This window comes from Trichomycterus rosablanca, chromosome 10, assembly GCF_030014385.1.
Source record: "Trichomycterus rosablanca isolate fTriRos1 chromosome 10, fTriRos1.hap1, whole genome shotgun sequence".
Lineage (NCBI taxonomy): Eukaryota > Metazoa > Chordata > Actinopteri > Siluriformes > Trichomycteridae > Trichomycterus > Trichomycterus rosablanca.
Window position 1 is genome coordinate 27,142,158 of NC_085997.1, and position 27,131 is coordinate 27,169,288.

A 27,131-nucleotide genomic window follows, 5' to 3' on the forward strand; every position below is an offset into this window, starting at 1 on the left:
TTATTTACTTTTTAAAAAAAGGTCAAGGCGCTTGTATAAACTTTACTATCTTACATCAAGAAATCTGCTGGATTTATAGTTCCCAGTCAAATGTGTAACAACAAAGTTCTAATTCCATAGAGCATTATGTGGGCTTAACACGCAGCCCGCGGAAGAAATCGATAAGCAATCAATCTCAATTTCGCGTTGGTGAAGTCTTTGCACCGCTACCCTTAAGCGAGGTTTTAAATGTGCTTCTGCAAACGACTAACAGTTGGAATATGACCTGACCCCTAGCCTGACCTGAGCCGCAGTGTTTTAGTTTATCTGTTTGTTTAGAAAATATGAAGGTATTAATATTAGTATAACTTTTCACAGCGCTGTGAGTCTCAGGGGGAAAAGAAAAGGTGCGGCTGGCATTGTTACTGCTGGCGGGGAATTTATTCCTTAAGTTTCTTTTCTGTTGTGTATACTTGTAGACTGTGTTATATTTTAATTGTTTATTGTTTGGCTGAAGGGACTCAGAAACTATATGATTAATTTGCTTTATTGAAACAGGTTGTTGCAGTTGGTAAAAACGGCTGTTCACATGATTCATTTCCAAATTACAAAAATGTGTGCATGAGCCACAACAATTCCTAACAATAGTTATAAGCAATAGTTTATAACAAAGGTTATATGCTTCCTCTCTACTGGTGCTGACCCCTGCCTCGATTTAGGAGAGCGAGACAGACACACGCCCCCTCAGACACGTGTGCAGTAGCCGACTGCATCTTTTCATCTGCACAAGGCGAGTTCATATGTGATCAGCCTTGTGCGCAGAGAGCCACACCCTGATCAGTGTTATTCTTCGGCATTGTTCAAATATTTGTTCATATTTGTTCATATAGGTGCCCAGCCCAGCCGAATGGCAGAGCTAAGATTCGATACGATGTATTCAAAATCCCAGCTCAGGTGTGCTAGTGTATTTTACCGCTGCGCGTGGGTCGGAGAAGGCGTGATGAGCAATAAACCCACCTCGACTGCAATCGGGGATCCCCCAACAGCGGAAGACAAATTGACTACTCTAAATTGGGAGAAAATGGGAGAAAATGCATAAATAATATATTTTTTAAAAACCTAAATGTGTTGTGAACATAACTGACACATGCAGACTAAGAGTGGGTGATTAGGCTTTACACTTTAGTAGTCTTACTCTGTAGAGACGTGTTGCTTTGCTTTCAATGGAATCAAGCATTAGCTCCTGAAAATGAGTTTAAATGACATTTTAAATGACAGCATTCTATAAACAATGGCTTATCTGTTGCTAATCGTACCTGGGTAATCGCTAACATCTTGAAGTATACTTATGTGAGCTTATAGTGTTTTACTGAACTGACAAAATGCTTTACTATGCTTTTGGTGGTCATTATGAACCGCTCTTGTTGACAGTTAAACTATCCCTTAGTTAACAGTCATATGAATAACACTGGGGTCCTAGTTTAAGAATGCAGCTACATCCTAAGATGTGATGGTGGGTCATGAATATATGAGCTAATTTAGCTGCGACAGCCTAACTGTCTGTCTGACTGTTATGTTGAATGCTAAAGGCAATGGGCGTGATGAGTAATAGTAGGTGATGTAGAGAGATGGATAAATTGCAGATGGTTCTTTTTGGCTGTCAACAAAGGCAGACTGTTGTTTAGAAAGTGTCTATTAGCACAGATGAGCCTGTGACACAATTCATTCTCTTTCTCTTTCATGCTATCTCTCTCTATTTTTGTAGGCATGTATTGGATTGGTGTTATTTAGCCTATTCATAATATCAGATCTTCAAGTTTTCTCTTTAGTCTGGTTTTAGATTGGTTTAAATGTCAACACACGGTCTCCGTCTATTTCATGAATGGTCATGCTCTCTCTCAATCACAACAAGAGGTGCAGCTTTCAAAGCTACTCATTACACCAGCTTAATCGTTTCTCACCCTGTGTTTTTGGTCAATCATGGGTAAGTGTTTGATTGTTAAACTCTTCTCAGGGCCTCTGGGTTTCTGCTTACTTGTATGTACAGCTGGAATTGGAATTATTTAACTCCCATACAGTATTGCTGATCTTAAAACCTACTGTTAATTAGTGGAGAGAACTTATTAGCAGTAATAATAATTAATGTTCGTAATAATTAGTGTTCCTGTGTCATTCTTTTAGTACATTAAACCATGTTAAGCTTTTTTTTTAACGATAGGCATTTTAGACTCTCTAGGAAAAGCTGATTCTCATCATTTCTTAGAACCCTGAGCTTATAACACAAGTTTAAAAGTGAAACAGTGAGAACAATCCAGCTAAACATAGATACATGTGGACGCTTTAAGAGCGGATTTGACGGTAATTTCACACAAATGAAAGAATTTTCCAGTACTGATTCCTCAACTGATCTAAAGGTGGGCTACAACATGATTAAACCATTGTGAACTCAATAATGAAAAAGCCCAGGCAGTCTCATTTGGACAATGGGGAAAATTACCCTCAGTACTGCAAAACATTTACAGGACGACCTGTTGAAGGCTGGGACAAATGTGTCAGTGGCAGCCATAAGATGATCACTTACTATTGAGGACTCCACGATGGACACCACTCTTGACAAAGAAGCACAGAAAGGGCCAAATGGAATATGCGTTAGGGAATTTGCGTTCTGGTGGGCAGTTCTATGGAGTGATTAATCTCAACTGGAACTGTTTGACCATATTGCTCATCTGTTTGTCTGGCACTAAGTACGTGAGACTTATGACCAGAAGAATACAATCAGTCAGTGTTTATGTGGGATGTTTTTCTGCTGCACGATCTTAACCATGTATCTGGCAACACAGATTCAAACAAATACCAAGAAATTTTGAGGGAGGATGTTATACCTTTTATGGGTAAACTGAACCTTGGTGGTGATGGGACTTCTCAGCAAGATAATGATCTTAAGCCCAATTCCAAGTCAACTGAAGCTTGGTTGAGGAATCTGTCCTGGACAATTCTTGAGTGGCTTCTTTAGGGCCCATTTACTTGAGAAGCCTTGGTGCAAACTGCAACTTTTTTCAGCGCTTGGCTTGAGAGGTATGGTAAAACGTCATCAATATGCATTTGTGTGGAATAACCGTCAAATTCACTCTGAAAGCTTCCACATGTATCTGTGTTTAGCTGGATTTTCTTCACTGTTTCACTTTTAAACTTGTGTTATAGCTCGGGGCTCTGAGAAATTGTAAGAATCAGCTTTTCCTAGATAGTCTATAAAGCTCATCGTCAAACAAAAGCTTAACATGGTTTAATGACACAGGAAACCTCTAAACTAAACCTCTCTTAAGTATTACTGCTCATAAGGTCTCTCCACTAATTAAATGCCTTGTTCGTTGTTTTAATACAATGTCACATCAAGCCTGGTTGACATAAGGCATTGTTTTACTGCCTGATTCGCTTTTACTCTGTCACATATGTCAAACAGTTCGTCTCATTGGAGGCACTTTGAAAAGGTCAGCAGCAAACTGGGTCAACGTTTAATGAGGTGAACTTTGAGTGCCGCAGCAAGTGCAAAAATTGCTAGCCCAGCTAGGCAAAAGTGTGCGCCGCTTAGGGAAGCTCAGCAACAAGCTAAGTGACACCGCCACACTCCATAGAAAACAATGGCACAGCCAGCAGCCAAAGGCAGTTTTGCCACCTCTCATGTGAATGCACCCTTAATCTGAATGCAATCTCCGGATTGAAATCCAGTAGAAAATCTTTGCTGGGATTTAAAGGAAGCAGTTGCAGCCCAAAGGCCATCAAATTTCAATTAGCTGGAGGCGTTTGCACAAGGAAAACAGGTGTCGATTCTACAAGAAAGGTGTCAAAAGCTTGTTAGCACTTAAAAAAATCACTTATTAGATACTATCAAGGGAAAACAAGTGCTCTATCAAGTACTGAGACTGGGGTTTGAGTACTGAGAACAATGTTTTTTATTTGAACTCAAATGTCAATTTGGGTTTTCAAAATTGTTCTCATATGTACAATAATATAATAATAATAAATTCAACTTATATAGCGCCTTTCATAGTACCCAAGGACCCTTAACATAGGAATCATAATCACAAACAAGATCAAACAGAAACAAAAGAAGACGAGTGAAAGTGCTGAGTAAACAAGAACGTTTTAAGAAGAGATTTAAACTCGGAGAGAGACGAAGAGAGACGAAGAGAGAGAGAAAGAGAGAGTTTCACAGCATAGGGGCAGCAACACTAAATGATCTACCACCCTTGGTGGTCAACCTAAACCTAGGAGCAACCAGGAGACCAGCATCAGACGACTTTTTTTTTTTTTTTTATGCATTTTCTCCCCCTTTAGCGCGTCCAATTGCCCAATTGCATCATGCTTCCTCTCCACCTATGCCGATCCCTGCTCCGACCGAGGCGATCGAAGCTAACCCACGCCCCCTCTGACACGTGGGCAGCAAGCCGTATGCATCTCATCACCCACACATTGACGAGTGTTGTGCCAGCTAGCATTTCATAATTTGGGATTTATTTCAGGTGCAGGATTCAAAAAGGTCAGAGTATTATGTAAGTATTGTGTAATAAGAACTCAACAAAAGATACCATTTAAAAAATGTATTCAATTACTGTTGAACAACCAACTGTCCACAAAAACTGTAACAATCCTCAAGATAGCAGTCTTAAGTCCAAAATGTGTGTGTGAGAACTATTCCACATATTGTCTTACCCGTTTCCACTACAAGACACTTGCTTTTATCTTCCTCGCAGTCATATTCAGAGAAATCCCATATAGGACTCTGGCGCTTTCTCCCAACTTTTGCTGTCATCATTTTACAGGCTAGTGTGGTGAGCAGAAACGGAATGTAAACAAGAAGTGCCGTCAGGGACCATGAGGTACCATGCGGTGCCGGCAGCTAACGTAAAACTGCTCGAGTGGAAAAAATCTATTTCATATCAGTTCACAAGACTTATAAATAAATTGACAAACACGAAAACGAAGGGTATTCTCTCTATAATTTCAGTATGTTTTTGTTAGTTTTGTAAATGCGTGATACAGTTCCAATTAGTTATCTTTTTTCTTTTAATTACCGTTTTTATTTATTTCAGTTAACGAAAATGTTTTTTCAATTTCAGTTTTTGTTATTTTGTTCGTTTTCGTTAACAATAATAACCCTGGTGCAGACAAGATCGACCATATTAATACGGATTCATTATGGTGGCTCAGTGGGTAGCATTGTCGCCTCACAGCAAGAAGGTCCGGGTCTTTTCTCTGTGGAGTTTGCATGTTCTCCCCGTGTTTGCGTGGATTTCCTCCGGGAGCTCCGGTTTCCTCCCACAGTCCAAATACATGAAGTGAGGTGAATTGGAGGTACAAAATTGGCCATGACTGGATTTGACATTAAACTTGTGAAGGGCTAAATGCTCATTCAGTGTGTGTATATTTTTTAGACATGTATACAAATATTTAATCTAGTATGTACCATAGGGTGCACAGGTTGTCATGTAAAATTGCCTCATATGGGCACCCAGGTGGCTAAGTGGGATATTCCGCTAGCACACCAGCGCTGGGAATCTGAGCTCTTCGAGTTCAAACCTCAGCTCTGCTACCGGTCGACTGGGGCGCCCCCTAGAGGCCATAATTGGCAGTGCCTGCAGAGTCTGACCAGAGTCTGCCGTGGGTGGGTGTTTGACGCTGTGCAAGGACCCTGGTTAGTAGCTCGAGGCACCTGTACAGAAAGTGGAGGAGCACTGAGATCAGTGGATTCACTGAATGTGTGGGTGAATAAGAGGGGGTCGGTGGACTGCGCATGCATCAAAGGGAGCATGAGGCAGGCAAAAATACCCTCCTTGGACCCTTGGACATAACCGGAGTCTCCCATGGGGAAGACAAATTGACTGTGCTAATTTGGGAGACAAGGGGAGAAAATGCATGAATAATAGCAAAAAACAAATTGCCTTTTGTTTGCCTTTATACAACCATGCAAAACAAACACTGGTCCACATCATTTTACTAAGCTAACTGTTTGTGTCACAAACACATTAATGTGTACTACATAGTGCACTAGATAGTGTGAAAGATAATAGATTTATGTTCCCTACATAGTGCACTAGATTGTAAATTGGAAAATAATTTATGTTCCTTACTTAGTGCACTAGATAGTGTACTAGATAATAGACGTACACTTGAGGACAAAATTATTAGCCCCCCTATGAAAAATTCATTGTTTTAAATGTATTTCCCAAGTACTGGTAAATAGAGCAAATAACTTTTAACACAGCTTTTTCAAACATCCCAGTTTTATTTTGAATGATTACATAATTTTACTTTGCCCACAGAAATGAAATTATTTCACAAAATCAAAAACTACCATGGTCAAAATTATTAGCCTCCCTGATGCTAATAGTCAATTGTGTATCCTTTTTGCTGGATAACAGCCTGCAGTCGTTTGCTGTAGTTTTTAACAAGTCTCTGACACATCTCCTGAGGAATCCCAGCCCATTCTTCTTTGGCAAATCTCCCTAGCTCCTCCAGATTTGATGGCCTTCTGGCATGAATCTTCTTCTTCAGTTCACCCCACAGATTTTCAATGGGATTCAAGTCAGGGCTTTGTGCAAGCCAGTCAATAACATTCACTTTGGTCTTCTGGAGGTAGTTCTTCAGCAGGCGCGATGTATGTTTTGGGTCGTTGTCATGTTGGAAGAGAAAGCGACGACCCAGACCAAGTTTTGCTGCTGACTGCTTAAGGTTTTCTTTCAAAATCTTCATATATCCTTCTTTCCTCATGATTCCTTCCACCTTGACAAGATTCCCAGGTCCAGATGCACTGAAGCATTCCCACAGCATAATACTCCCACCACCGTGTTTCACTGTGGGGACGGTGTTCTTTGGGTGATAAGCCTCCCCCTTTTTCCTCCAAATATAAGCAATGTCTCTATGGCCAAAGAGCTCTACTTTTGTCTCATCTGACCAAAGGACATGCTTCCAGTATGCATAATCTTTCTCCAGGTTGTCCTTAGCGTACTTCAGTCTGGCTTGAAGGTGTCTTTTCTGCAGGAGTGGAGTTTTTCTTGGTCTGCAACCTCACAATTCATTCCTGTGCAGGGCTCTAGTGATTGTCTTTTTTGAGACAATAATTCCTGACTTGGCCAAGTCATTCACTAGTGTCTTGGCAGTTGTTCTGGGGTCTTTAGACACATCTCTCACTAGTTTCCTTTCCAGGGTCTTTGATATCTTGCGCTTCCTACCTCTGCCAGGCTTGTTCTGTATTGTGTGGCTCTCTTTGAATTTTTTAATAATACTTCTCACTCCAGTTCTTGACACTTGGAAACGCTGTGATAACTTTGTATATCCTTCTCCTGCTTTGTAAGCATCAATGATTCTTTTTCTCAAGTCTAAACTGATTTCTTTAGTTTTTGGCATGATGCTTTCTCAAGTGACAGCTCAAATGCTTACTGAAGCTTTTATACCGTGTGTAAATTGGGAGATAACCCTCAGCTGTGACTTGATTTAATGAGCTTTCATCATTACAAAGTTAAAGCACACCATTGCACAACAGTGGTTTGTGCTATGGCTCAATAAAAAGTCAGTTCTTAAGGCTAATAATATTGACCCCGGTGATTTTTGTTTCTTTTGAAATAGTTCTGTTATAGTAAGCAAATAAAAATAATTTATGCTTTCTAAAGAAACCTAGTATGTTTAGAAATGCTATATTGAAAAATCCTTGCTCTGTTATAAAAGGACTTTGGGAAATTTTGAAATAACTTTAAATTTCATAGGGGGGCTAATAATTTTGTCCTCAAGTGTATGTTTCTTACATAATGCTTTAGGTAGTGTATTAGTTAACGGATTTAGGTTCCCTACATAGTGCACTAAATTGTATATCAGATAACGGATTTATGTTCCCTACATAGTGCACTAGATAGTATTTTAGATATTAATTTATGTTCCCTACGTAGTGCACTAAATAGTGAATTAGACAATTGGTTTATATTCCCTACACAGTGCACTAGATTGTATATCAGATCACAGATTTATGTTCCCTACATAGTGCACCAGATAGTGTATTAGATAACGCATTCATGTTCACTACATAGTGCACTAGAAAGTATAACTAGATGATTTGTGTTCCTTACATAGTGCACTAGATAGTGTATTAGATAACGCATTCATGTTCACTACATAGTGCACTAGAAAGTATAACAAGATGATGATTTGTGTTCCTTACATAGTGCACTAGATAGTGTATTACATAATTAATTATGTTCCCTACATAGTGCACTAAATTGTATATCAGATCACTGATTTATGTTCCCTACACAGTGAGCTAGATTGTATATCAGATAACGGAGTTAATACGCGATCGGGAATAAAGTCTGTGTCGCCTGCGTGCGCGTTTGTGTCGCTCTTGGCCGCTCGTTGTAGATTCTGGGAGATTTTATCTGACTTGCGGGCATCAGGGAGCCGATATGTATATGCAGGAGACTCCGGGAACTTCCGGGAGACTTGGGATGTCTGGAACTGCATTTGACTGCAATAATAAATCGCTTTGGATAAAGACGTCTGCTAAATGCCATAATGTATTCTAAAATGTCATTTCATTTGTTTGCCTAGTATACTGGTCATTGATGTGATTTGTGAAAGGTAATTCAGCCATGCATTTAAGCTTTTTAAAGCTTTTTGTCAGAATTTAACATGACTGTACGTATATCATGTTTTTGAGTTCGGGGGCCTTCATGCATCCCAAGGTTGTTGTTTCTTTCGTAATGCTGGCCTGATCGCTAGCAGGTTTATCCGTGTGTTGTATGATTGATAGTGCTCAGTGTTAATGTCTTGACTACCTTCAGGCAAGCTTGATTAATTGCACCAGCTTGCCTTGAGCTCACTGATTTCTGCCTGCCATCTCCCATACTTCACAATAAGTGCTAGACCATTTAACATATTTATCTCCAAGCAAATTGCTGTTACGCCCGAGTGCTTTGTGCACACTATTGAGTCGTGATATTTTATTGTGCTACTTCTTTATAGAAAAAAGGAGAAAAAATAATCCCCTGCCCAACTAAATGCTCCCCAAAAGCCAGTATTTAATTTCCTATTAAGCAGCCAGCACGAGCGTTTGCTAGCGACGTCTCTTTGTTTGCCAGGCTGTATTCTGTCTGAATGGGACTGATTGCTTTTTAGCGCACAGTGATGATAAAGCGGTCTATTGGCTTTATAAATTCTTCTTTACTGTTTGTCTGCGTATTGGTTCGGTTTCGTGCGTGTGCGCGTGCGCTCGACTACAATGTTGACTGACTACAACGCAGCACTTGGCATTTGCTTGCTAATCTGTGAAACAATTAGCGTGTGCTGCAGCACGCCCTTTTATATCAGAAATCCAATTGCAATCTGCCTCGTCCTTGGCGCCCAGATCGGGCCCGTGTTTACATATCGATTCGCAACGAGTAACAACACTGTTGTATTTTGCTGTTTTACACTATTGATTCACCACAGATGATAGAAGCTTCACCTGCAACTCAATCACATCAGAAGCAGAGAAGCTCCTAATAAATTATAACTGAATCTCAACCTTTTCTTTTGCTGTTTGCATCAGAAATGTCTGAACTTAATGTTTAATCTTTTGACAATGGAAAGCTTGCTTACTTAACCCTATAATGCCAAGCGTATCATATTTAATACATGGGTTTAAGAAACCTGTACATTAGGGATGTAACGATGCACCACAAGACAGTTAAAAATCGATTCCCATGTGTAACAATTTAAATCGGGTTTACATGTAAAATGAATTGATATTCACTTTAAACAGCAGAGGTCACTGGCGCTTTTCAGCTCGCTTGGTTGACGTCACCACAGGGTTGCCAGGTTCTGAATTTTTCAGCCAGATTTATTTATGTGAGGGCACTGTCTTTATTTGTATTATTCATTTATTTATTTAATGTGGGATTTGTTTTGAAATTTCATTTCATTTTTTTTTTTTACACAAAAAGGGAAATGTGCAGCATAGTTTGTACCTACCTCAGAAATAAAAGGGCATTCATTATTGAGATAAATAAAAGATAAACACAAATACAGTATTTTATTTTTTCAAAGAGAAATAATAAAAGGAAAATTTGGCATAATTTGTCTTCAATTTCATTTTGTTTAAAAAATCTGGAAAAAATCGTATTGTGAACCCAGTATCATGAATCGCATCGTGGGTATATTTTATCATCGTGGGTAAATATCATCTACATCAGTATGTATATTTTTTCCTGAAAAAACCTGGGTTTTTTTGAGACTTCAGTTATTCATTTCTAAGTTTAAAATTACTTGAGTCTAAAAAACTGAAGGAAATTAAAAGTGAAAGGGGTTAAAAATTATGTTCTGTACATTCTGTACATACCCAGGTGGCGCAGCGGGATATTCCGCTATCACACCAGAACCGAGATTCTGAACTCCTCGGTTTGAAACTCGATGTTGCCACCGGTGGGCTGGGCGCCATCTAACGGGCATAATTGGCAGTGCCTGCAGCAGACACGTTTCTGCTAGGGTGGGATGACCGGTCTATGTGGGTGATGTCTTCCAACGCTGTGCAAGGACCCTGATTAGCAGATAGAGAGGCGCCAGTGCAGAGTGCATTGGTGAAAAAGGGTTCTGCTTAGGGCTGCGTATGGGTCAGAGGAGGCGTGAGCAGCAATATACCCACCTCGACTGCAATCAGGGATCCCCCAGCAGTGGAAGATAAATTGACTACACTAAATTGGGAGAAAATGCATTAAGAAAGAAAAAAAGAAAAAAAGTTTGATTTACCCACTACATAGTTCATGTAACAGTGTTCTCTTTGCCAAGGCTTATACTGAGGGAAAAAATGCCTGGATGGTCAAACGTGTATGCAAGCCGGAAAAAAACAGGTCTACTTTAAAATATGAGCTGCTGGAACGTTGGTGTTGCAGTCCACATACAAATGAGCTTTACGTTGACCTATATGGGTTTGGTTTGAAGCCAGGGTGCACAAATTATTTCTGTTTTTTCTTTGTCCTAGCTTTAAGGGTGCCAATGTCATCTCATAGCTCATGCTGATGTATACCGTTGTGTACAGCATTTTAGTTGCTGGATTTATATTTGGCCAAGCAGATTTAGTCTTAATTGGTTTAGAAAACCTATAAAACAAGTTTTAAACAGCGTGGCACGCAATGTTAAATATTCAGGTTGGTTTTTTTTTTACAAGGTATTGTGTTTCATTATTTAGTTTGAAACCCTCTTTATTAAAAAATGAATGGATTTAAATATTTGGCAGATTGCTTGGCTGTGGTTTGACTTTTCTCCCTAAAAAGCATTGTTATAGTTTATTTTAAATTCTGTGGTTTGAATTGCTAGCCTGTGTAAGAGTTAAATGCTCTGTTCACACTTTTTTTTTTTTTAATATTTTTAAATATTCCTGGTGTGACAATAGCTGGTCAGTAGAACATAAACAAGATGCCTCAATAATTAAACCTCGCCACTGGAATACCAGTAACCACACAATGAACAGCGGAACGATTGCTCGTCATGCTCGTTATTGCACAAGAAATTTGCTCGCCGTCTCCGTGAACATTTTTATTTTTGGAACAACAAACAAAACAATCCTGTTCTGTCACCTATCTAATTTCTCTTGCTCGCTGTCCTCCGTCCAGTCACCTGTCTTTGCTTAAATGTATCAGCGTTTGTTTCCAGCTCACAGCGCTGTCTGAGCGATGCCTTCAACCCTCTGTTAGGGTACGTGTAGATTTTTCCCTCATCCTGCTTAAATGTCAGTGCAGCACTTTCAGAGCAGAACCATTACATGCTGTCACGTTGTACTCTATATTACATATAGCCTTTGTTGTAAATCTGTTTTCTGGGAATTAAAGTACTTCTGCAGAAGACTTTCATTCTAATTCCAGGTTCTGCTAGTTTTGTATGTGAAAGAAAATAACATGCACTGTGTAAAATTATATAGTTTCCTTTAGAGAATGCATTAACTCTGATCAGCCAGACACTTTACATTAATTTAGCAAATGCTGGAATGTTACAATTGTATCAAAACAGTTGGTGGTGGCGCAGCGATAAAATACGCTAGCACACCAGAGTTGGGATTTCAAGTACATTGTATCAAATCTCAGCTCTGCCATCTGGCTGGGCTGGGCGGCTGCATGACAACGATTGGCTGTTGTTCACAGGTAGTGCTTTTCCACCAAAAGAACCCTGGTTCCTGAACCGGTTCTGTTCAGGTTTCCTGGTGTTTTGTAGAGAACCGCCTTGCGTTTCCATCAGTTTTTGGGAACCAAGCATGCATCGTCAAAGGTGGGCATCGCTTAACGAATGTAAAGAGTAGTAATATCATGGCGGAGTGTGTAGATTATGTGCAAACATTTGTGCTGTTGTTACAGATGTTCGTTTTTATGCTAAAAGCATCGCTCAACTATTGGTGATAAGAAGACGTAGACGTGTTTGTCGCAGTTGTTGCTTTCTTTAGTTCACTGACGTGAGAAGCATTTTGCGCTTCGCTCTTACCGCGACCCTCGGTGCAAATAGCCGATTTGCTCAGCACTCAAATTGAGTGATAAAACATCATTAAAGTTCCACGACACAAACATCCAATTGTGTGAAATAACCATCAAATCCAGTCTAAAATACAATACACATATCTGTGTTAGCTGGATTTACTTCACGTGTGGTGTTTATGCAATTCGGGGTTCTAAATCTTCTTGGGAGAGTCGAAAAAGCATAACGTAAAAAATAAAACGTAACGTGGCTGAATGTACTAAAAGTATGACCTAGAAACACTAAATTTCTCTCCGTTATTACTGCTTATAAGTTCTCTGTACTGCCCAAATTCATCGGTTGTTGTTTTAGTACAACAAGCCACGTTACACTTTATTTTTCACATTAAGCGTTGTTCGTACTGTCCGGGTCATGTTTACCACGTCATATCACACAGTTCATCTTTTTTAAGGTTCTTTGAAAATATTAGTGGCAAACTGGATCAAAATCCAATCAGGTGAACTTTAAAAGATAAAAAATGCAGCGACAAGCTCCATACGAGACACCAGCACAGTGGTTTAGCAAAGCACCCAAACCTCTACACTGTGACACGCCCACCGATTACGTCATGGTTTGCACTGAAAAACCAAGTATTCTGTGGTGCCAGATTGGCCCGATAGTTCGCTGTCTGGAACCTTTTTTTTTTTGGTGGAAACACGTGGAAACGGTTTAAAATCAAGTTCGTGAACCGGAACCGTTCCGCATTGATGGAAAAGGGTTAAGGGTGGGATGAGCAGGACCAGGGCTCCTCATAACTGGTGCAGTTACGACCTCTGCTGGCTGATTGATTGCGCCTGCGCAGAGTTGGGGAATAATGCTGATCACAAGGCTGATCCGCATTTGAACTCGCCTCGTGCAGACGAAAAGATGCAGTTGGTGTCGGTACTGCGCACGTGTCGGAGGGGGTGTGTGTCAGTTGCGAAGCTCCTCAGTCTGCAGTGGAGGGTTGTATCGGTAGAGGTGAAGCGTAATGCAACCAGGGTAATTGGATACGACTAGATTAGGGGTGAAAATTGGAGGGGGAAAACGCAGTTGGTGGTTTTTAGAATTTCTTCAAACATCATGTGAACATTAAACAGGCAAAACGACAGGTGAAAGTGCAATCTGTTCTCTGGTCCTGCTAATGCCTAGTTCACACTACACGATTTTTGCCTTGATTTTCGCTTGCTGATAGGTTGCTGCTAGATTTGGCAGCTCGGAGGCAACTCGGCGTTCGCTTAGGGCTCAAAAATTGGCTCTCGCTCGTAGGGTGATGTAAAATGCATCTATGTAGAGCGCTTACTAGGATTTCTGACAGACCCTATATCGATGCCCATAGTTACAATGTTAACCAAAATAACACCTCCATATGTACCCTCAGGTCCTGTTGTTGTAGTGTGTCGTTGTGATTATACAGATGCTTCTTTGTATAATGTAAATCTCTGTTGTGTGTACTATTACTTTTGACTTACGAACTTGCTACAGAGGCCTTAATTTCCTTCGGGATTAATAAAGTATCCATCCATTCATCCATCCATCCATCCAGCCATCCATCCATCCATCTATTCATCTATCTATCTATCTATCTATCTATCCATCCATCATCTATCTTTGTATCTATCTATCTATCTATCTATCTGTCTCTGTCTGTCTGTCTGTCTGTCTGTCTGTCTGTCTGTCTGTCTGTCTGTCTGTCTGTCTGTCTGTCTGTCCGTCCGCCCATCCATCCATCCATCCATCCATCCATCCATCCATCCATCTATCTATCTATCTATCTATCTATCTATCTATCCATCATCCATCATCCATCATCCATCATCCATCCATCCACCCACCCACCCATCCATCCATCCATCCATCCATCCATCCATCCATCATCTATCTATCCATCTGTCCATCTATCTATCATCTATCTTTGTGTCTGTCCGTCCGTCCGCCCGCCCGCCCATCCATCCATCCATCCATCCATCTATCTCTATCTATCCATCCATCCATTTATCTATCTATCTATCTATCTATCTATCTATCTATCTAATCTATCTTATCTATCATCTATCTTTGTGTCTGTCTGTCTGTCTGTCTGTCTATCTTTCTATCCATCCATCCATCCATCTATCTATTTATCTGTCTATCTATCTATATATCCATCCATCTATCATCCATCTATCATCCATCCATCCATCCATCCATCTAGTTTTGGAATGGGGTGTCTAATAAGCTAATTTTAAGGTTTTTGGTCATATAAGAGTACACCTCTTGTCTGTCTGACTGTTTTGGAGGTCTCTTTGAGTAAAAGTGTTAACCAGAAAGCATCTAATAATTGTATCTAATCTTTCTCTCGCTCTCTCTTTCTCTCTCTCTCTCTCTCTCTCTCTCTCTCTCTATCTATCTACCCTGCTATATCTCACGTATAGCAATTGATGAGGGAAAGGCAGCAAATGGCGAGTCGGCCGTTTGCTTCTGTTGCCATGGCGCTAGATGCTGAATGTGACCAGGTGGAGCCATTACAGGGAGGAATTGAGGTAAGTGTGTGTGTGTGTGTGTGTGTGTGTGTGTGTGTGTGTGTGTGTGTGTGTGTGTATTAAAAAGAATGCATTGTCTGCCACTATTCACATGCATACCGTTACCGAACAGTATTTGGCTTGTGAATAAATGGCAGCACGTCTCTCACCTCAGCGACACAAGATTGCCTTTCATCCCGTAACAGCACAAACACACACGTCCACACATCTGCGGGAGCAAACCAACCTGCTGCACAGCACAGATGCTCGAATCACATGTCAAGCTGCCAGAGAAGTGCCTCTCCTCCATCCATTAGTACAAAAGTGCATTGGCACTCAGTGCACATTATGTGCTGGTGAAGGACCTAGCAGGGAACAAGAGTGGAGCAAACAGCATGCTGTTCTGGCCTTCAGCTAAACGCTGTTAAGCATGGTTCTTTTTAAACAAACTTCAGCTTCTCTCATCCTTTCATCTTTCCTTTTGCCAACTGGCTTCAGCCTTCAATCTCACATAAATAATCCCCTAAAGTACCCCAGAACGGGTCATTTTAAACAATGAACATAGTCTATGCTGAATAATGTATTATTTTTCATGGTAAATTACATTTAACATTACAACAAATTACAACATAACATTAAAACCACCTCCTTGTTTCTACACTCACTGTCCATTTTATCAGCTCCGCTTACCATATAGAAGCACTTTGTAATTCTACAATTACTGACTGTAGTCCATCTATTTCTCTACATACCTTTTTAGCCTGCTTTCACCCTGTTATTCAATGGTCAGGACCCCCACAGGACCACCACAGAGTAGGTATTATTTAGGTGGTGAATCATTCTCATCACTGCAGTGACACTGACATGGTGGTTGTGTGTTAGTGTGTGTTGTGCAGATATGAGTGGATCAGACACAGCAGCGCTGCTGGAGTTTTTAATACCGTGTCCACTCACTGTCCACTCTATTAGACACTCCTACCTAGTTGGTCCACCTTGTAGATGTAAAGTCAGAGACAGTCGCTCATCTATTGCTGCTGTTTGAGTTGGTCATCTTCTAGACCTTCATCAGTGGTCACAGGACGCTGCCCACGGGGCGCTGTTGGCTGGATATTTTTGGTTGGTGGACTGTTCTCAGTCCAGCAGTGACAGTGAGGTGTATAAAAACTCCAGCAGCATTGCTGTGTCTTATCCACTCATACCAGCACAACACACACTAACACACCACCACCGTGTCAGTGTCACTGCAGTGCTGAGAATGACCCACCACCCAAGTAATACCTACTCTGTAGTAAGAGGGAGAGTCCTGACCATTGAAGAACAGCATGACAGGGGGTTAACAACGCATGCAGAGAAACAGATGGACTACAGTCAGTAATTGTAGAACTACAAAGTTCTTCTATATAGTAAGTGAAGCCGATAAAATGGGCAATGTGTGTAGAAACAAGGAGGTGGTTTTAATGTTATGGCTGATTGGTGTATAGCAGTTTAGAAATGCACCCCATCCTCCTGCTATAATATTTAATTTAGGGCTGTTTGGGTAGCTGTCAATAGCTGTTACCATTTGTCACTGGTACGACAAGTACAAGTTGGATTTTAATATCAGAGTTTCAGTTTCCCTCATCATTTGCCCATAAGTCCTATTGACACTTAGATTAGTATCTCATCAGGAAATCAATTAGAAGCATTACTTCTGCCTCCTCTAGAACCATAGAAACCTGGTTCCAGTAACATCTAGTGAACTTCATGTGCATATTTGCCTGACACACACTCCCTCCAATGTGTGCGCAGTCCACCAATCCCTTTTATTTATCCATAGATTGGTGAATTTATGGTTGAGGTCAGCTTCACGTACAGAGAGCCACGCCCCAATCTCTGCGCTCCTCCACTTTCGGAACAGGCGCCCTGGGCACCAAGGGTCCGTACACAGCGTTAATATCTCAACCCCTTTATCCGGTCTTGCCCACCCAGCAGACTAGAGGCCAATTGGGTCTGCTGCAGGCATTACCCAACTGTGCCTGTTAGAGGGCGCCCAGCCTACCAGAAGTAGAACCGAGATTCAAGCCTGGAAGCTCAGAATCTCGGCGCTGGTGTGCTAGCTGATTGTGTCTTCTTATTTAACTCTTTCAAAAATAGTAATTAAATTTTTTACATTATATTTTGTTTAGACAAGTGGGATTTTTTTACCCAGTCACTGTGCCATAATCACTTGGTTGATGGTTGGCTGCACAGATGCGACGGCTTTCTCCAGTGCCCTCTAATTGTGTCAGGAAAAATTTATGTCAGTGAAACAAAATATGTAGACTTTACATAACGGCCACTGTTAAACTAAGATTTAGATCATTCAGTTCAGTCTTATGTTGTAAAGCAAAAAGTAGTTTCAGTTCTTTGATGGAAATAAGATTCTTTTATTTGAGTGGTACAGCAGCTCCAGCACTGAATAAATACAGATGAAAGATAGGATAGAAATTAAATAAAACTATAGACTACATAGGTACAATTACTTTTCTACATTAGTAGCACAAATTGTAAGTAAATAGAACCAGCAACATGTTTGTAGTGTACAGGACAATGTATTGAGTGTAAACATTTTATATACACCAATCAGGCATAACATTATGACCACTTCATCACGGCACCTGTTAGTGGGTGGGATATATTAGGCAGCAAGTGAACATTTTATTTTCAAAGTTGATGTGTTAGAAGCAGGAAAAATGGGCAAGCGTGAGGATTTGAGCGAGTTTGACAAGGGCCAAATTGTGATGGCTAGACGACTGGGACAGAGCATCTCCAAAACTGCAGCTCTTGTGGGGTGTTCCTGGTCTGCAGTGGTCAGTATCTATCAAAAGTTGTCCAAGGAAGGAGCAGTGGTAAACCGGCGACAGGGTCATGGGCGGCCAAGGCTCATTGATGCACGTGGGGAGCGAAGGCAAGACAAGCTATTGCAGCTCAAATTGCTGAAGAAGTTAATGCTGGTTCTGACAGAAAGGTGTCAGAATACACAGTGTATCACAGTTTATTGCGTATGGGGCTGCTTAGCCACGTAGCAGTCAAGGTGCCCATACTGACCCCTGTCCACCACAGAACTGAACCATGCAGCAATGGAAGAAGGTGGTCTTGTCTGATGAATCACATTTTCTTTTACATCACGTGGATGGCCGGGTGCGTGTGCGTCACTTACCTGGGGAACACATGGCACCAGGATGCACTATGGGAAGAAGGCAAGCCGGCGGAGGCAGTGTGATGCATTGGGCAATGTTCTGCTGGGAAACCTTGGATCCTGCCATCCATGTGGATGTTACTTTGACATGTACAAACTACCTAAGCATTGTTGTAGACCATGTACACCCTTTCATGGAAACAGTATTCCCTGATGGCTGTGGCCTCTTTCAGCAGGATAATGCGCCCTGCCACAAAGCAAAAATGGTTCAGGAATGGTTTGAGAAGCACAACAATGAGTTTGAGGTGTTGACTTGGCCTCCAAATTCCCACGATCTCAATCCGATCGGGCATCTGTGGGATGTGCTGGACAAACATGTCCGATCCATGGAGGCCCCACCTCACAACTTACGGGAGTTAAAGGATCTGCTGCTAACATCTTGGTGCCGGATACCACAGCACACCTTCAGGGTCCATGCCTCAATGGGTCACGGCTGTTTTGGCAGCAAAAGGTGGACCAACACAATGTTAGGAAAGTGGTCATAATGTTATGGCTGACCTGTGTACATGTGTGTGCAATGTTTCACAAGAGTCTAGTGCAGGAGAAGGATCTTTTAGTTATTTAAATGTAGAGGTCAAAATCCTCACAGCACTGAGCCAATATGTAATATGGTGGTAATGACAAATATTACTCCATCACCTTTTGCCAGCACACAGCATATGGAGCCACCGACACTCATGGAGCGTGATAAATGAAAACTGTCAGCAGGGCTCGCAAAATGTATGTGCACATTAGCCTCACGAAATCCACAAAAGTCAAAATCTGCACAAGTGTAGTTATACAAGACTTATCTGTAGCGCAGCAGTTATGTAAACCTGAGGCACGTTCCTCCACTCACCGCTCTGAGTGCTCCTGTGTTAGCAATGCAAATGAAAAACGCTACATTGATTTAAAAGCCTGATGTATAGCTTCTGTTCAGCATTATGACTTTATTTGCTTTTCCATTTCCTTCAGCCTTTTACTATTTCTGCCAGCAAGCTTATGGCATCATCTAAGCAGTAACCTGAAAAATTGTAGATTGTCCTAATGCTTGTGTGATGATGAATCAGAGGAAATAGTGAGGCACAAAGTGAGAGCATAATAAGAAGACAACTTAGTAAGTGTACTAAAGGAAAAAAAGAATATTGGTTGTACATATGATTGAGCTGTAGATAAGATCCATAAAAGCATCTATTCATTGAAATCCATTTAAATCAACAACTGGGCTACAAGGTCAGTAAGTTGAAATACTTATTGAATGTACTATACAGTGGATATAAAAAGTCTGTCTGTCACAGTATGGCGAGCTTCTCAGAATGCCTGTGACGAGCACGTTCCTGGAAAAAGAGAAAAGAAAGGAAACCAAGAACTAGCTAGGAACAACAATGCACAAGTGGCACCCCATCCTAGTTATTGGCGAAGGCCAAACAGCGTGGATCACGCCACCTCTGGGGCAGCTCGCTCATCCATGGCGGTTCCCAGAAAAAGACTCATGCGGCATCAAATAAATGGACCGGATCAACCCCAGTATCACGGTTCTAAGAGATAAGCAGGCAAAGTTGGCAAATCTGTGATGAACAAATCTTAATAAATAAAAGTCAAGTCAAATTTATTTATATAGCGATTTTTACAATGGACATTGTCTTAAAGCAACTTTACAGAATTCAGGACCAACAGACAAAAAACCCCTATTGAGCAAGCCGAGGACGACAGTGGCAAGGACAAACTCCCTTAAAATTACAGGAAGAAACCTTGAGAGGAACCAGATTTCGCAGAGACCCATCCTCTCCGGGTAACACTTCCACCTGGTGCTGATTAATGCTTAACCAGGTGCAGATGACTGTCAGTTCCAAGGAACTGCTACATCACTTCCATGCCCCCTCTGCTGGCCATCTTTGGCACTTCAGAAGGACGTGAATTCAGGGCTGAAGGTTCCTCCTCATGCTACCAGTGGTGACACTGCAAAATGCAAAACTACAGAAGAATCAGTCAGAAGAAATAAGGAGATAAATAAGGTTGCCTCTCGAGTTCACCTATTATCACTTTTCATTTGCACCAAAGCAGGTGAAATTGATTCCCAGTCGCTGATGCTTCCTAACTAGACACATTGAATCCCTGCAATTTAATTCATTAATACTGTAATGATTGTGTTCCCTTTTTTTGACCAGTGTTTTCTTCATGAAAGAAAATGTATTTAATATTTAGCAGGCAGCTGTTGGACTATGTAGTTAGCTTGGTCAGCATTAAAGCTCTAATGTTGATAACCAGCACTGTGCAGTGTTTCACCGTTGTTACTATAGTGCAGTGGTATCTTGTAACTCAACGTCCCCTGAACTCAAAATCTTTGAAACTCGACGCCATTTGTCGAGAAATTTGTACCCTTAAACTCAACGTTTCCCTTAAGCTTAACGTGTTCAGTTTGTTTTTAAAAACATTTATTTATTTAATTAAAAATTAACAATGAACAGTCGGTTTGTTCAGCGCTCGGCTTGAGCGGTGCAGTAATACGTCATCAAAGTGTGCATATGAGACAGATTTGTATTTGTGTGGAATAACTATCAGATTCACTTTGAAAGCTCCACATGTATCTGTGTTTAGCTGGATTTTCCTCACTGTTTCACTTTTAAACTTGTGTTTCAGCTCAGGGTTCTGAGAAATTGTAAGAATCAGCTTTTTATTTCAGTGTTTTTTTATATTATATTTGTGTTATTTTCAGTGTATTAGTGTCAAAAACAACCTCATTATTTTACATTAGCCTAAATATATTCAGTTCCACAGGACCATTAACAGGTTTCCCCATACATCCTTATGGGAAAATATACCTTGAAACGCAACGCCTTTTAAACTTAACGCCAGTCCCAGAACCAACTGACGTTGAGTTTCAAGGTACCACTGTCCTTTAAAATATATATAAAATAATTGTTTCATTTTTACATGACATTCCAGATTTCCATTACCTATAAGTATAGCTAATATCAGTTATTTATAAAAGATAAAAGTCAATTCGGGTCCCTCATGGCACTTCTGTGTGCCACAGAATGCAATCCATCCACTAGCCACAGGTTGAGAAACCCTTATCTAGAAGAAGAATAGGGCTGTGTTGTACTGGATTATGTCCTTTATTATAGATTTAGATGAATTATAGGAGGTGTGTGTGTGTGTGTGTGTGTGTGTGTGTGTGTGTGTGTGTGTGTGTGTGTGTGTGTGTGTGTGTGTGTGTGTGTGTGTGTGTGCGCACACATAATGAAATGAGCTACAGTCCCATTTCTAACATGATGCATTAGTCTGCCTGTTCCTAAACTTTATCTCTATTCATTAGTTGTGTCACTGCACGGCTTCCTAAATGGGCTTCAATTGAATTAACCCTGATCCATCTAAGCAGGACTAATGTGAATACGAGGAATATCACATAACATTTAAAACCATCCGTGATATGAGCAAATGCATGAAAATGGATTCGCCTGATTTGAACTTGTCAGATCCACTTGATGGCCTCATTAACTGGCTTTTACATGAAAGGCAATGACTCCTTCTAACCCGTAAAAACCTAATGAGATTTATTAAGACATCATTATGGTATAGAACACGATGTAGCTTTTTTCTCATTTTTTTATCTCATCTTCTGCTATTATTATTGAATTTTCTGGAGTTCAAGGATAATGCTATTCAGTTATATTTTTTATACTAATGCCATTACCTTAGTCCAAACTATGATATGAGGCTGCTTTTATTTTTTGTATTTATTACACAATTTTAATCAAACTCAGAAGGTAACCATCAGGGTCTAAGATATTCTAAAAATAATATATATAGTATATACACTGATCAGCCATTACATTTAAACCACCTCCTTGTTTCCACACTCACTGTCCATTGTATCAGCTCCACTTACCATATAGAAGCACCTTGTAGTTCTACAGTTACTGACTGTAGTCCATCTGTTTCCCTGCATGCTTTGTTAGCCCCCTTTCATGCTGTTCTTCAATGGTCAGGACTCTCCCAGGACCACTACAGAGTAGGTATTATTTGGGCGGTGGATCATTCTCAGCACTGCAGTGACAATGACATGGTGGTGGTGTGTTAGTGTGTGTTGTGCTGTGTGTAGATCAGGCACAGCAATGCTGATGGAGTTTTTAAACTCCTCACTGTCACTGCTGGACTGAGAATAGTCCATCAACCAAAATTATCCAGCCAACAGCGCCCTGTGGGCAGCGTCCTATGACCACTGATGAAGGTCTAGAAGATGACCAACTCAAACAGCAGCAATAGATGCGCGATCGTCTCTGACTTCACATCTACAAGGTGGACCAACTAGGTAGGAGTGTCTAATAGAGTGGACAGTGAGTGGACACAGTATTTAAAAACTCCAGCAGCACTGCTGTGTCTGATTCATTCATACCAGCACAACACACACTAACACACCACCACCATGTCATTGTCACTGCAGTGCTGAGAATGATCCACCACCTAAATAATACCTGTTCTGTGGTGGTCCTGTGGGGGGTCCTGACCACTGAAGAACAGGGTGAAAGCAGGCTAAAAAGGTATGTAGAGAAATAGATGGACTAGTCAGTAATTGTAGAACTACAAAGTGCTTCTATATGGTAAGTGGAGCTGATAACATGGACAGTGAGTGTAGAAACAAGGAGGTGGTTTTAATGTTATGGCTGATCAGTGTATATTATATTATAATAAGTCATCAGTTCCAATTTTATTTTTTTTTCTACTTGAAAGAGCAATGAAACTTCTAATGAAGCTTCAGATTTCTGCTTTTCCGTTTGAAGCTCTGCAAATTCAATTATGCCTAAAACTGTACGAGTGTATGTTTTTCATCAGCATATGTGCTTATGCTGTCGAATCTGTGTATGTGTTCTTTGCTGCGTTAACAACATTTTTAGCACAAAAATTTGCAATGCTATTGATTTCAGAAAAAAAAAAATGATGAGTTGACTGGTAATATGCACCGGTTCATGACCATGAGTAAAAATTACACACAGTCATCTGCTGAAGTTCACCAGGTATATATATATATATATTTCTGTTTTTATGTAGTTGCTGAGTAGTTCAGGCACTGAAGCAAGACCCCTAAAGGCTTTTTTTTCTTTTTCTTTAAAGCAAAAGACCTTATTTGGAAAAAAAAAGGACCTTATTTGAACTCATTTATTAAAATAGCCAATTATTGTTTTAGCATTGCATTACAGTGGTACCTTGTAACTCAACGTCCCCTAAACTCAAAATCTTTTAAACTTAACGCCCTTCGTTGAGAAATTTTTACCTTTAAACTCAGTGTTCAGTTTGTTTTAAAAAAAAATATTTTTTTAATTTCAAATTAACAATAAACAGTCACTTTGTTCAGCGCTCGGCTTGAGCGGTGCGGTAATATGTCATCAAAGTGTGCATATGAGACGAAACTGCATTTCTGTGGAATAACCGTCAGATTCACTCTGAAAGCTCCACATGTATCTGTTTATCTGGATTGTTTTTACTGTTTACATTTACATTACATTTTCAGCATTTAGCAGACGCTTTTTATCCAAAAATAACTTACAGTACTTTGAAAGTATACTGTCTAAGCAATTGAGGGTTAAGTACCTTGCTCAAGGGCCCAACAGTGACAACCTGGCAGTGGTGGGGCTTGAACCATTGACCTCTTGATTACTAGTCCAGTATTTTAACCACTAGGCTACAACTGCCTACTGCTACAACTGTTTCACTTTTAAACTTGTGTTGAGAAATTGTAAGAATCAGTTTTTTATTTCAGTGTTTTTTTTATATTATATTAGTGTTATTTTAAGTGTATGTGTCAAAAACAACCCCATTATTTTACATTAGCCTAAAATATATGGAATTCCATAGGACCATGGGACGCATTAACAGGTTTCCCATACATCCTTATGGAAAAAAATATCTTGAAACTCCACGTCTTTAAAACTCAGCGCCACTCCCAGAACCAACTGATGTCGAGTTACAAGGTACCACTGTATTTTATTAACTTATTCTGGCTCATTATTCTGTTTGGAGCTCTTGCAACACTCGTCACACAATATCTGCTATATATAAAATGCTTTGTTTGTTTGGGTTGGGTTGTAATAATTCAAGTCAACCAATTTGTAAGGTTATCACTTGACTCTTATTCAATTTAATAAGACCAAGTTACATTTGTATGTAATGGGGTTGCGCAATTTTTGAGCCTTCAAAATAGTGTCACTGGATAAAAAATTCAGAAAAAATAAATACATGTAATTCAATTGTTCCAATTTCTTTGTTTTTAATGCCACTTAGTTGGAGTTTGTGAATACAGATTCCACTAAAGTATCCTGACCAGCATTATGGCTCTGAAGAACATGCTTCAACGTTTCCCACATTAATACCCAAGCCCTGTAATATACAATTAAGGTGCCATAATAATAGTCATTATTATCAATGTTAGACCCTTTATATTAATTGCTCCTTTAGATTTCCTGGCTAATCTGATTTGCTAAATTAAAAATACCAGAGCATTCCAATCACTGGTAATATATTTGAATTGGATTATTTTCGTGATTAAAAAGTTCTGCTAAAAAGTGGTCTGCTTTATTTCCTAATTGCTAAATCTATGAATTGAAAGATCCGATCAGTAGGTGTAATTTAAATGGATTTTAAATGATGCCTACCAGCTGGGCTGATACAATGGCACCAGCCAGAACACGGCATTTAAGTGGAGGTTTGAGAGTGGAGGTTTGCGGTAATTGACTGTGATATTTCAGTCAACTTGATTGCTAGGTTGTATGAGGAATAATGAAGTGTGACACATTAATGAAAGAGAACAGCATCCAAACTTACTTTTGACTAAAGAATAGTCATGAAATCATTTTTGTCAGTTGCCCAAGCTATAAACGGACTTTAATGCAGCTTATTTATTCTGGGGATTTTTTTCTCCTTCTTGTGGTGGCTGGATCCCTGCAATCTGTAAAGCAGGACCCAAATTTTTATCATCAACCAGAGCCCCCATGATGGCATTATCAACAGTAAACACACAGACGGTCGTACTTCATGGTGGAGAATGTCATTTCAAGGCTCGGCAGAAGAAAGTCAGGATGGGGACGAATGTGCCCAGGCGACGGTTGAGTGAGGGAGGGTTTTTGTCAGGGAAGTCACGAATCACTCTGTGATTGCTACATAGTGCAGTAAAGAGCAAATGTGAATTCATAGAGGAAAATAGAAAGAGCCAAATTCTGTACACGCAGCAATAGCGAGGTTGAAAGGAAAGCCAGACGCCCGCTGCCACCCCCATCACTCCGAAACAATGGCTTTGAACTTTTTAAGTGCAGCACAAGTGGCCTCTTTTCCCCTCAAAGAGACAGATATTGCTCTGATAACAGCCTCTGTCTGCAGGACCTGATGGACATCACTGTCAGTACAAGCTTAATTTGACCTTTCAGAAGCCCCACCATCACTGGACCTTCTAACGCAATAAGTACCCCTACAAAGTGTGTATAGATATGTGTTTTTGAGAGCGTGAGAGATTAAGAAAGTGAAGTGAGGGGAGGTGGGAATAAAGTGAAATATTCCATATTGTTGTTTGTGAGTCTTTTCTGTAGCCAGATTTCACTTTTCACATGAAATGCTTTGGATGAACTGAGGCCCACGATGGCTACAATTTTATTATTATTTAAAAAATACTTTTGACACACATTACACACATTGTCCATTTTATTGGCTTCACTTACAATAAAGAAGCACTTTGTAGTTACTATAATTACTGACTGTAGTCCATCTGTTTCTCTGCATGCTTTGTTGCCCCCTTTCATGCTGTTCTTCTTTGGTCAGGACTCTCACAGGACCACTACAGAGCAGATATTATCTAGGTGGTGGATCATTCTCAGCACTGCAGTGACACTGACATGGTGGGGGTGTGTTTGTGTGTGTTGTGCAGGTATGAGTGTATAAGAGACAGCAGCGCTGCTGGAGTTTTTAAATACCGTGTCCACTCACTGTCCACTCTATTAGACACTCCTACCTAGTTGGTCCACCTTGTAGATATAAATTCAGAGACGACCGCTTATCTATTGCTGCTGTTTGAGTTGGTCATCTTCTAGACCTTCATCCGTGGTCACAGGACGCTGCCTACGGGGTGCAGTTGGCTGGATATTTTTGGCTGGTGGACTATTCTCAGTCCAGCAGTGACAGTGAGATGTTTAAAAACTCCATCAGCGCTGCCGTGTCTGATCCACTCATACCAGCGCACAACACACACTAACACACCACCACCATGTCAGTGTCACTGCAGTGCTGAGAATGATCCACCACCCAAATAATACCTACTCTGTAGTGGTCCTGTGGGGGTCCTGACCATTGAAGAACAGCATGGAAGGGGGCTAACAAAGCATGCAGAGAAACAGATGGACTACAGTCAGTAATTGTAGAACTACAAAGTGCTTCTATATGGTAAGTGGAGCTGATAAAATGAACAGTGAGTGTAGAAACAAGGAGGTGGTTTTAATGTTATGGCTGATCAGTATATATATATATATATATATATATATATATATATATATATATATATATATATATATATATATATACTGTATATATGAACACCCTTAAACTAATACTTTGTAGAAGCACCTTTTGATTTTATGGCAGCATTTAGTTTTTTTGGGTAGGAGTCTATCAGCATGGCATATCTTGACTTGGCAATCTTTACCCCCTCTTCCCTGCAAAAGCTCCTCGGATCTGTTAGATTAGGGGGGCGTCTCCTGTGTGCAGCCCTCTTCAGGTCACCCCATAGATTTTCAATTGGATTCATGTGAGGGACTGGATTGGGGGTTAAGAAAGCAGTAATTATATCTGCGATTGTGGTTAGCATCTTATTTTAACGACTTACCATGTGTACTGTGTGTGTGTGTGTGTGTGTGTGTGTGTGTGTGTGTGATGTATAATCCTTATGTATAATTCATTTCTTCTTTGTCTTT

General features: G+C 40.4%; 1 protein-coding gene across 1 annotated transcript in view; it reads left to right on the forward strand.

Annotated features, from left to right (window-relative positions):
• Window positions 1-27,131, forward strand: part of atrnl1b (attractin-like 1b) — a 177,536-nt gene that overhangs the window by 131,204 nt on the left and 19,201 nt on the right. Inside the window, exon 27 of the mRNA XM_063003062.1 lies at window positions 14,895-15,002. Within this exon, the coding sequence (XP_062859132.1) occupies window positions 14,895-15,002 (108 nt within the window). The remainder of the gene's footprint in view (window positions 1-14,894; window positions 15,003-27,131) is intronic.